The sequence below is a fragment of the Podarcis pityusensis genome, assembly GCF_964106645.2.
Source record: "Podarcis pityusensis genome assembly, chromosome: 16".
Classification (NCBI taxonomy): domain Eukaryota; kingdom Metazoa; phylum Chordata; class Lepidosauria; order Squamata; family Lacertidae; genus Podarcis; species Podarcis pityusensis.
In genome coordinates, this window is record NC_138041.1 from 8532845 (window position 1) to 8544666 (window position 11822).

General features: G+C 48.1%; 1 protein-coding gene across 2 annotated transcripts in view; it reads right to left on the reverse strand.

The window, feature by feature from the left end:
- NUP210L (nucleoporin 210 like) overlaps positions 1–11040 on the reverse strand; it is a 46931-nt gene extending 35891 nt beyond the window's left edge. The window contains exons 1-11 of one of the 2 annotated variants that reach the window (XM_080984484.1): positions 10799–11040; positions 9392–9528; positions 8987–9118; positions 8136–8229; positions 7536–7686; positions 6757–6889; positions 5239–5394; positions 3717–3785; positions 2915–3021; positions 980–1120; positions 611–748 (exon numbers count right to left, since the gene is read on the reverse strand). In XM_080984484.1, coding sequence (XP_080840610.1) covers positions 611–748; positions 980–1120; positions 2915–3021; positions 3717–3785; positions 5239–5394; positions 6757–6889; positions 7536–7686; positions 8136–8229; positions 8987–9118; positions 9392–9528; positions 10799–10971 — 1431 coding nt within the window. In that variant the 5' untranslated portion in view covers positions 10972–11040. Of the gene's footprint in view, positions 1–610; positions 749–979; positions 1121–2914; positions 3022–3716; positions 3786–5238; positions 5395–6756; positions 6890–7535; positions 7687–8135; positions 8230–8986; positions 9119–9391; positions 9529–10601; positions 10740–10798 lie in introns of those variants that run through there. The other variant, XM_080984485.1, reaches the window with a different exon arrangement.
- Positions 11041–11822: the final 782 nt, after the last annotated feature.

The following is an 11822-nucleotide window of genomic DNA, read 5'->3' on the forward strand; positions in this document are numbered from 1 at the left end:
AAATTGAAAGGAAAACTCCGTGGGTGGGATCTCCCAGGGTGGGAAACTGGGGGAAGAGGGGGAAGTTCCTAGGTGAGAGCTGGGAAGGTTCACTCTCCTTTGTGTGAAATAAAGGTTAAGATATAATTTTGATAGAGGGCTGTCTTAAAAAAACCCTGTAGTGTACTCAGCCACAGATAAGAAGGAAAACTGAGCAGCGAGACTGTCAGATAACCAAATCATTAAGTGCATCAACAAGGCTACAAACTATCCATGACACAGCTTCTCCATAAGTAAGCGTGAGTGGCTGAAAATCTGACAGTGACTTCACTTCTGTTTACGCAGCTGATATGAGGGATCAAAATGATCATGTTTCATTTAGCTCTTAACAACCCTTCTGTGTTGTGTTAGATGCTCGGGAGGAGAGCAAAGGGAAGCTCTGTTGTCATACACAACCCATCGCTTTAGGGTTTTGTCGCTGGAAGCTCCGAAGGCATAAGTAGGTCAAAATGGTGGAGGGAATGGGTGCCATATTTCCTGTGGCAGATGGTTGCAAACATTTGTACTGCACTGAGAAATGAATAAAGGGCATTCTAGGGGATTTATCTCTCCAGGTCTTGGTCAACTTCACCTGAACTCTGTACCGGTACAAGACATCCAGTGGGTGGTGTGGGAATGCCAAGAAGGAGGGCGTCAGCATGATGGGAAGGTAAATCTTCACTTCCTGCTTGTGGCTGATGGGCGGCTTTAATAAATCTTCTGAACCACTCTGAAGGAAAGGGAGGACTGACTGACCTGAATTTTCAGACTTGAAAGAAAAACAAAAAAGATGTACATAACAAGGAATAAATATTGAAGCCTGCAGGGCTAGCAAAATATCTCAAATTCCTAGCCTTACACATCCAATGTTGAGACCTACTATTATTATATTATTGCAAACCCATAAATCCAGGCCAGAGAATATCCATATGCTACTACGACGAAGGAGCTTTTCTTTTACCTGGAGGAGAACAGACACCAGCGCGGCTTCAATGACGGTGACGCCATCCTTCAAAACCCGAACTACATGGTAGGAGCCGTTCACTGAAGATATAAACTCTTGAAAGTATTCTTGGGGAAACTGGTGAGTTATTCGAAGATTCTGGAAATCAAGGGGTGGGGGGAAATGTTGTCAGAAGGAGGGACAGTGTGATATCAAACACTTTATCAGAAGCACAGCGAAAAGGTCACAGATCGACAGAATCATTGTGTCCTCGGAGTTGACTCCAAGGAAGCCGACAAGGCTGGAAGGTGTTTTCAAATTCTTCAGTGCCTGCATCCAATTTTTAAAGACTCTTGTTGTTTTTTGTAGACCCAACAGACAGGCCAGTGGCCCATCTAATCCAACATCCTGTTCTCACAGTGACCAACCAGATGCCTCAGTGTGAACTCCACAACCAGGATTGGCCACAAAAGCATTCTCTCCCCTCTTGCAGTTTTTAGCAACTGGGATTCAGAAGCATTAAGCCCCCTGACTGCAAAGGCACAGCACAGCCATCATGCCAAGAAGAAGAGTTTGGATTTGATATCCCGCTTTATCACTACCCGAAGGAGTCTCAAAGCGGCTAACACTCTCCTTTCCCTTCCTCCCCCACAACAAACACTCTGTGAAGTGAGTGGGGCTGAGAGACTTCAAAGAAGTGTGACTGGCCCAAGGTCACCCAGCAGCTGCATGTGGAGGAGCAGGGAATCGAACCCGGTTCCCCAGATTACAAGATTACCGCTCTTAACCACTACACCACACTGGCCAAGCACCCATTGACAGCCTTGTCCTCCATGAATTTCTCTAATCCTCTTTTAAAGTCATCTAGCTTGGTGGACATAATAAATTATTATTATTATTATTATTATTATTATTATTAATACCCCGCCCATCTGGCTGGCTTTCCCCAGCCACTCTGGGCGGCTTCCAACCAAATATTAAAAACAATACAGCACCAAACATTAAAAACTTCCCTAAACAGGGCCGCCCTCAGTTGACTTTTAAAAGTAAAATAGTTGCTTATTGCCTTGACATCTGCTGGCAGGGTGTTCCACAGGGCAGGCGCCACTACCGAGAAGGCCCTCTGCTTGGTTCCTTGTAACCTCCCTTCTCACAGTGAGGGAACTGCCAGAAGGCCCTCGGCGCTGGACCTCAGTGTCCGGGCTGAACGATGGGCGTGGAGACGCTCCTTCAGGTATACTGGGCTGAGGCTGTTTAGGGCTTCAAAGGTCAGCAGCAACACTTTGAATTGTGCTCAGAAACGCACCGGGAGCCAATGAACCCCAGTGGGAGTGAGTTCCATAGTTTCACTATGTGCCACGAAACCCCTCAGTCCTATGTGTGTTCCTCAGAATTAAGTCCCACTGAATTTCGTGGTGCTTATATATGGGACGTGGGTGGCGCTGTGGTCTAAACCACAGAGCCTAGGACTTGCCAATCAGAAGGTCGGCGGTTCGAATCCCCGTGACGGGGTGAGCTCCCATTGCTCAGTCCCTGCTCCTGCCAACCTAGCAGCTCGAAAGCATGTCAAAGTGCAAGTAGATAAATAGGTGCCGCTTCGGCGGGAAGGTAAACGGCGTTTCCGTGCGCTGCTCTGGTTCGCCAGAAGCGGCTTAGTCATGCTGGCCACATGACCCGGAAGCTGTACGCCGGCTCCCTCGGCCAATAAAGCAAGATGAGCGCCGCAACCCCAGAGTTGGCCACGACTGGACCTAATGGTCAGGGGTCCCTTTACCTTTACCCCAAATATGTCTATATTGGATGACACTTTAAGGCTGCAATCCTATGAACATTTACTCTGGAATTTGGGGTAGGTGTGATTTCAGACATAACATGCACAGGATCTCATTGCAAGTTAATGCTGGCATTTGGGAGAGATCTTTGAGCTTCTTTCCCAAGCTGACACCTACTCACATCGGACGGGTAGATCTTGGTGCTCGATTTGTCATACACTTCGACTGTGATGGTATACTCTCGCTTCACTTCCAGGATCCACCTGTTGCCGGGCTGGACAGTGAAACCTGCAATCAGTTGCACAACGGAAGCCAAACGAAAAGCATTTCTGTAAGATGAGGCAAAGGAAACACATACTGCATGATCCTAAGTTTCACATTTAGCGGCTGGGGCACCCGGCATCGTGTTCACTGGACGTTGCCCATACTTGGCTCCCTTGTTGGCCTTCTCTTCCTGAGAACATCAACCTTAGACAACTCAGTCGTCTTTCTTACGACTAGCCCAGGGGGTTGACTTCCTCTTCCCCCTTAGCCTCAGCTTTGCCCTTCCCTTTTCAGCAGGGAAGAGGAAGATGGGAGCAAAACAAGAGGCTAGTTGGCTTCACCTATCATTTGCTCTGTCTCCACCTATTATAGGTCTCTGCCTCGAGTCCTACCAGTGGCAACGGACACCAGCCTTCACCGCCACTGAGGCAGGACCTCTTCTAGGTTCCCTCCCTCCCCAGAGTGATAGAATCCAGCTCCATGCTGACCAGAAAAGGTACAGGAGATAAATTCCCCAACAGGATGGCTGCAAAGGGAGTTACAGGCTGCACAGCAACCATACCTTTAAAGCACATCCTGGGAATTATGGTTTGTTCAGTTTTGGAGGTGAGGCCAGATGCACATTGTCACTGTCACCTACATCACCCTCTTCCTTAGGAAAAAGCCCAAGTGCATATATAGTCAAAACTCTGCATGGAGATGTGGGAGGGACCATTTACCTAAATATCCAGGCTCCACAACGTATATGCTGCAGTTGGGAAGTCCAGAGGAGGCTCGCATGTGGATGTCTTAATCTCTTCAGTAAGGAATTCAGTCTCGTTGTCAATTGAGAGGAGGAGAAGGATGAAAGGGGCAGAGGTTGTTTCACATTAAACATGAGGTTGGATCCGATATGGCGCTACACTGAAACCACTTAGCGGTATGCTTGTTCTGCTGGTGAAATGTTTTGCCCCAGTAGAATATTGTTTGGATTTGATATCCCGCTTTATCACTACCCGAAGGAGTCTCAAAGCGGCTAACATTCTCCTTTCCCTTCCTCCCCCACAACAAACACTCTGTGAGGTGAGTGGGGCTGAGAGACTTCAGAGAAGTGTGACTGGCCCAAGGTCACCCAGCAGCTGCATGTGGGGGAGCGGAGACACGAACCCAGTTCACCAGATTACGAGTCCACCGCTCTTAACCACTGCACCACATTGTTGCGCGAGAGAATGTATTAGCAGGTTGCTGACAACGCTGGTCACATTCACACCGTGCATTTAAAGCCCCATGATACTACTTTTGACAGTCATGGCGGCTTCTCCCAAAAATTCTGGGAGTTGTCATTTATTAGGGCAGCTGAGAGTTGTTAGGAGGCCTCTATTCCCGTCACAGAGCTACAATTCCCCAAGTGGTTTAACACTCAATCCCTCTTTCACAGGGAACTTGGAGAATTATAGCTCTGTGGGAGGAATAAGGGGGGGGGATCTCCTAACAACTCTTAGCACACTCAACGAACTATAGCTCCTATAATTCTTGCACGATGAGTTTCTGCTGGTGCAGCTGTTGTGTTGGGATTCCTCTGTTGCACAACATTTAACACACACACACCCTGCTAGTGCATGAGCCCTTGTGCAACAATGAAAAGTGGGTGTGCTTAGCCTCCTGGAAGCTATTCAGGCATGCCTCAGGATTTCAGGGGTCATGCGTCAGGGGAGACCGAAACAGCTAGCTGCTTAGGAATGATAGGTCAGGAGGTACCCAAAGACTGGGGCGGGGGGGGGGGATATTTGTGTTTGCAACAACGGCTGCCCAGATGATTTATGCACAGAAATGGAAAGAAGAAGCAGCTCCAACCAAGGAGGACTGGCAGATAAAACTGATGGGAGCAGTCTGAGATGGGTAAACTTACAGAAGAATAAAGAACCAGGAAGAAAGAACCTTTAACAAAGACTGGGGAAAGTTTGTTGAACATTTGAGAAATTATTGTAAGCAACTTAAAACAATAGCGGGGTTATATAGAACGAGAAGTAAAGGCAAATAAAGGATTTTTTTTTAGAGGAATAAACAATAAAGGAATTAATTTAGATATGCAGTAGTAAAGATAAAATGAAAGGAACCACAGATGGGGGTGAGGGGAAGTGAATCTGATGTGCATTTTTTGTTTCGTTAAATAATTTGTTTGATTGTTGCAAAACTGGAAAATGATAAATTAAAAGAAAAGAAACAGCTAGCTGCAGCCCGGTCTAAGTTCTTTAAGGATACTTTTATGGACTAAGACCAGGTTAACTTGTCCCAGCTGAATGGCGGTGATGGTAGCTGTCTTTGCATCCAGTTTGGCCACGGGGAGGCCAGAAGCGTTAGGTGCCTTCACTGCATCTTGTAGCTCCAGCTCATAGTGCTCAAGAGGCAATTGCACCTCTGCGGAGATAAAGGGCCGGCCAAGCTCAGTCAGTTATTCCCAGCCATAGCTGCTGCGCTCAGGTGTGTTCTTTACACAGCCTCCCTCTCCCACCACAACCGAGCAGGGATGTCAGGGCAATGATCAAGTATTGCCTTTGGCTTCAGTGCTATTCATAGTAAGTATGATTCAATTTTCCAACTCAATAAAAGCACTGAAGCTGGGAAAGGCATTATAGGCCAAAACTAATAGTTAGATGTAGGAGCTGTAGTCCAATAAAGTCTGGAGGATGGCAGATCTGCCACCACTGGTACGTATCCTTCCACCAAACCACCCTTACTAGTGATTGAGCTTCACCGGACACTGTGGGGCTCACTTCTGAGTAAGCATCAGTGTTATAAACTGAGGTGTGAAAGCTAGGAGCTAAATGGCACCTTAAACCTAGGTTATGTCTCGCTCTAGTTATCTCCCGCTTGGACTACTGCAATACGCTCTACGTGGGGCTACCTTTGAAGGTGACCCGGAAACTGCAATTAATCCAGAATGCGGCAGCTAGACTGGTGACTGGGAGTGGCCGCCCGGGACCATATAACACCGGTCCTGAGAGATCTGCATTGGCTCCCAGTACGTTTCCGAGCACAATTCAAAGTGTTGGTGCTGACCTTCAAAGCTCTAAATGGCCTCGGTCCAGTATACCTGAAGGAGTGTCTCCACCCCTATCGTTCAGCCCAAACACTGAGATCCAGCGCCGAGGGCCTTCTGGCGGTTCCCTCATTGTGAGAAATGAGGTTACAGGGAACCAGGCAGAGGGCCTTCTCGGTAGTGGCGCTCACCCTGTGGAACACCCTCCCTATCTTTAAAAGACATCTGAAGGCAGCCCTGTTCAGGGAAGTTTTTAATATTTAATGCTGTACTGGGGAAACTTAGCCAGATGGGCGGGGTATAAATAATAAATTATTATTATTATTATTATTATTATTATTATTATTATTAGTGCAACAACGGAATGCCTAGGCGTGCTATTTTTATAACAAGAGTGCAAAGCTGAAAATGAATGAACTGCAGCTAAAATATTATGTTCATTTTTCACATGGTCTAGTCCTGCCCCTGCTCACCCCCCTAATATTCTTCTCCAGTCTTCCGAGAGTAGCTGGAAGTGAGGAGGCAGAAAAAGTTCCTCCTTTCCTTCCACTCTGCCGTTTTAATCTGAAATCTTAGGCTCAGTACTGCACTCAGAGCTCAGAAACTGCTCGCGCTAATGAATTCCCTGTCAAAAATGTGCCTAGAATAGTGAGAGTTTCTGACACTGGTAAGCACGTGTAGGATTTCGCAGCCAGGAGACTAAATTATGCATAGAGTCACCCAGAAGATTAGGAATGTACCTGTGATCTTTCCCTGAACTATTTTGCCAACTTTGTACTTAATGTAGGCTCCGACCAGCAGGTAGACATCATAGGAAGGGATTAAGAATATGTTCTCCAAAACCAGCAGGCGCACCAGGGCAGCAGCAACTTTCTGGAACATTGAGAAAGCACCACCAGAGGCACGCAGAGAGAAATGTAGACATAAAGAAATATATATTATGCTTTGCAGTCGTTTTACTTGTAAGACTCTTTCAAAACTAAAAAAGGACTGAGTGATTCCATCGCATTCTATGCCCCCTCCTGGTTGGCATTCAAGATAGTTGCTTTGGTTTAATCTCCACAGGGTGCAGGAGCGACGATGGCTCCACCAGACGACTTTCTGCTCGTTTAAAACTGCCGCCTGTCACCTCCATTCCATACATTTAAAGCACTCTTAAAATCACAGAATGAGTTGGAAAGGACTCGAAGGGTCATCTAGTCCAACCCCACTGCAATTCCCCAAGGTTTGCAAAGGATGATGGCAGTTGTTAGCAGGACCTGCTCCTCTTACAGAGCTGCTATTTCCAGAGTTCCCAGACTGTTAAACCACTCTGGGAACCGTAGCTCAGCGAATGATCTCCTAATAGCTCTATTTAACAAATGACAGTTTCCCAGATTCTTTGGGGGAAGCCGTGACTGTTAAAGTGGCAAAGAGCACTCTGAATGTATGGTGTGGATGTCACCTCTATAGCTTTGGTAGGCCCTGACCTTGCCTTGCACTGCTGGGATCCCTCTGGGAGGGCACAGTGAGTACTCACCTTGTAAACAGGCTCCTGTATTCGGACCTTTACGACAGCTGCGCCCGTTTTGATCCCTGACACCAGAATCCTATCTCCTTGTTTCTCCTCTCTTTCCATCTCAACTACGTAGTCGGGCGGAGAATATTCTGCCTCAGAGTATTTTAAAATCCTAAAGAAACCAAACTGGGCTTTTACTGAGAGAACAAAGGTCTGTCACTGCTTTAAGAGTAAATAAACAAGCAGGGTGAAATGTATAGGGTGGGTGAAAAACCTGCAGCCGCTGTTAAGACCCCCCAAACCCATCAGCCCCAGCCAGCATGGCCAGTGGACGAGTGGTGGTGGTGGTGGCGGCCACTGGAATCTAGCAACAGGTTAGATGCCCCTCTTACAGGAGATAGGGAAGGGGACATGAGCTATATGGGACTCTCACATTTATGCATCTGAGGACTTAACAACAGTGAGCACCTCTCCTTAGACGGAAGTAATGAGTTCAAAGCAAGGATGCAATAGAATGAAATCTATCAACTTCAGCAGTCTACCCAGTGGAGCACACACGTAACCTCCCGTGTCGTTTAGGATTTTATTAATCACACTTGGCCACTTGGGGTTTCATCTTACCTAATTTTGCTCGAGAGCTCCACGTTTTCCAACTCATCGTCCTTGGCGATGCTCCACTCAAATTCCAACCCCTCCAAGCTGCTGAACGTGTTACCTGCAGGCAGGATCCAAAAACGAGCCCAGGCTCAGGGCCAAAGGAGATGCGATGTGATGATGTCTGTCATGTAGCTTAGCTTTGTATGACTGGTTTTTTGTTTTTAAGTCACACGGGGGTGGGGAGGGAGGATCAGGACCACAGAATGAGGGGCGAGGGCTTGAACCCTCTGACCATGCTATAGTCCTGATCTGGCTTTTGCTCCAAAGCTATCTCACCTTGAGATCCTTGCTGGCAACAGAGAGGAAGATGCTAACAGGTCTTGTTCCAAAACTATGTGAGTGTGAAGATGAGCAGAAGCATCAGTTGAAATACAGAGAAGAATGCAAATTATGTTGTTGTGGATAAAATAGGCCACCTCCTTGCTAACTTTAGGCGTACACCATGAATAGTTAACAGAGCACTGTGACCTATCTTGTCATGTCAAAAGGGAGAAAACAGAGTCCCACTAGCAGGTCAAAAGGGTGTATCAACCCCAGAGAGAAAAGTAATTAAGAATAATAACAATAATGTAGACAGAGTGCTATGAAGAACTGGGCTTATAAGTGACTGCCTGCCTCATACCCAGCATTGCTTGTGAATTCTAAAAAACGAAACAAAAAATCAGTGCAGTTTTGAAAGGTGCAGTTTGCTGTCTTGATTCAAAACGGTGTCCAAAATTTGGTTACAATATTTTAAGAGGTTTGCAAATGCAGAGCATACAGATATCTTTCCAGTAGGTGTTCCGAGTGTCACAGGCTGCCCCCGGTAAGATTACCTTCAGCATCCAGAGCTCTCACACTCAGCTCGAGTGGGGAGTCTTCCACATAGATCTCTCGAGTTCGGGAGATGATCTCAACATGGTCTATCAGATCCACAATGACATCACAACGCAGCAGATGACCTGTCACTGGGAGGAGGAACAAAAGTGGGTGTCGCCCACCCACCACATGTAATCCTGTATCTGTGTCTCATAACAGGGGAAGAATAAGGGTGGATGTGGACAATCCCTGCTTGTCTGGGAAACTTTTCTGAGCCCCCAAATTGCTCATTCAGTGATAAAAGGAAGGCACACTCTGCACATGCTCAGCATTTGGGGTTCTTCATTCCCCAGGTTTGAATGGCACCCTAGACCCCTATCCCTATAGAAACAAATCTGTTTCCCCTTCTTTAGCTCACCTACCTGTCTCCTCTGCTAAAATAACGCTGGCCAGCTTTGTGGCCTGTGTAGAGCAGGTGGTCAGCAAAGCTTTCTGAGAGCAAGCCGTCCCATTCTCGTACATTGGATCAATGGTGACTGTGTCATGGCGTGTGGAGTACCTGCAGAGCAGACGAGACAAGGCTTGCACTCTCCTGTGCCCCCCTCTCAAGGAAGAGCAGAGAGATGCAAATGTGGAACTGAGGCAGCAAGGAACCCTCCATCTTCTTGGTGGCAGGGATCACCTGCCACTTGGCTCCTCCCCTTCGTTTCCATCAGCAGTAATTCCACCAGGTCCTTTGAGCAGTTATGTAAGAACTAGTACCCAAATTTGCTCAGCTCCCTCTCCCTCCTCTCATTTTTTGGATGGTGTCTTTTGTAAGCATTTGTTTTTTTAAATGATACATTGATTTGAGTGCTTTTGAGGGAAGGCAAATATATCAATCTCACTATTTATCATTTGCTCATCAGTTCTATGTTTTCATGTCACTGCCACTTGCTACAGCATGAGGTGCATGGGAAGGAGAGCCATTGGTGGTGCAGTAGTTAGTGTGTTGCACTAGGAGCTAAGAGACCTGGGTTCAAATCACCCCACTCAGCCATGAAGCTGACTAGGTGTCGCTACCTCTTTCGGCTTAACCTACCTCGCAGGGTTCTTGGGAGGATAAAATGAAGAGTTTTCAATGCGCAATAATCGAGGTTTAGATTAGCACAGACACGGGTGGCGCTGTGGGTTAAACCACAGAGCCTAGGACTTGCCGAATAGAAGGTCGGCGGTTTGAATCCCCATGACGGGGTGAGCTCCCGTTGCTCACTCCCAGCTCCCGCCAACCTAGCAGTTCGAAAACACGTCAAAGTGCAAGTAGATAAATAGGTACCGCTCCAGTGGGAAGGTAAAGGGCGTTTCCGTGCGCTGCTCTGGTTCGCCAGAAGCGGCTTAGTCATGCTGGCCACATGACCCGGAAGCTGTACGCTGGCTCCCTCGGCCCGTAAAGCGAGATGAGCACCACAACCCCAGAGTCGGCCACGACTGGACCTAATGGTCAGGGGTCTCTTTACCCTTTACCTAGATTAACCTCATAGAACTCCTTGTGGGGAAAAAGGCAGGAGGTAAATAAATAAAACACTGCAAGTACATTCCTATTTTTCTGGATCTTGAAGCGGCTTAGCATGGTTCCCCTTCTCCCCTTCCTACCCCAACACGAAGCATTTTATCTTCAAAGCAACTCTGCAAAGCAGGTCAGGCTATTAGACTGCAAACGGCCAACAAGCACTTCTGGTATTAATGAAAATGTTGAACCTGTTCCCTGGCCACGCCCACCATGACGTCACTGCTACACTCGCGTTTTCTCCGCCTAAGCCCCGCCCCTCTCGCAGGGCCCCGCCCCTCACCAGGAGTAGCAACCGCCCTCAGCGCCCAGCACGAAGGGGACGCGCTTGTCCCGGCTGAAGGGCAGCAGCACCTTCGGCGTGTTCAGCTTATAGGCGCCCGCCGGCACCGCCAAAAGCGACAAGCTGAACAGGAAAAGGGCCGGTCTTCCTGGAGGGGCCCAGCCCAGCCCCATCGTCGGAAGAAAAGCCCCAAGCCGCCGCGGCTCAAAATGGCCGCGGGATCCCTTCTGCCTCGCACGAGCCCTAGTTCTGCGCATGCGTCGGCGCTTAGGAACCTTGTTAGTGCTCTGGACGTTCTGTCCTTGCGCATGCGCGCTCTCACCTTTCCCACACCTTCGATTACGTGCGCTTGGTCTCTCTGCCCATTCCCGCCTTTCCACCGGTCTCGGTCTGCGCATGCTCCGTCTCACCTCCTGGCTCGTTTGCGGTTTAGCTAGGGAAAGGGCTTGCCTGCGCGCATGCGCAGCCCGGTATCGGAAGTCTACGGGTTTGACTCGAAGCCTGTGCTAGGATTTTTGCATTGTTCCCAATTTAGGTGCTTCTGACGGCTGCAGCCTTAATTGAGGCACGGCATCATGTGGTCAGCATTGCTTGCAGGGAGTTCATCTCTTAATCCAGGCATGGCCAAACTTTGCCCTCCAGCTGTTTTGGGACTACAATTCCCATCATCCCAGACCATTGGTTCTGCTAGCTAGGGATGATGGGAGTTGTAGTCCCAAAACAGCTGGAGGGCAAAGTTTGGCCTTGCCTGTTTAATCAATGAAGGAAGGCAGGAGGGCTTGCACTAACCCAGTGTTTCCCATGCTTGGGTCCCCAGCTGTTTTTGGACTACAACTCCCATCATCCCTAGCTAGCAGGACCAGTGCTCAGGGATGATGGAAGCTGTAGTCCAACAACATATGGGGACCTGAAGCTGGCCGGCTGGCCTGTTTTTCACAGGACAGGGCTGCTGCAAAGATTTTTTTTTTTTAATGGGTGGAATATTGTTTAGGCCTGTCACTCCGTTCTTAACTTTCCATGCATG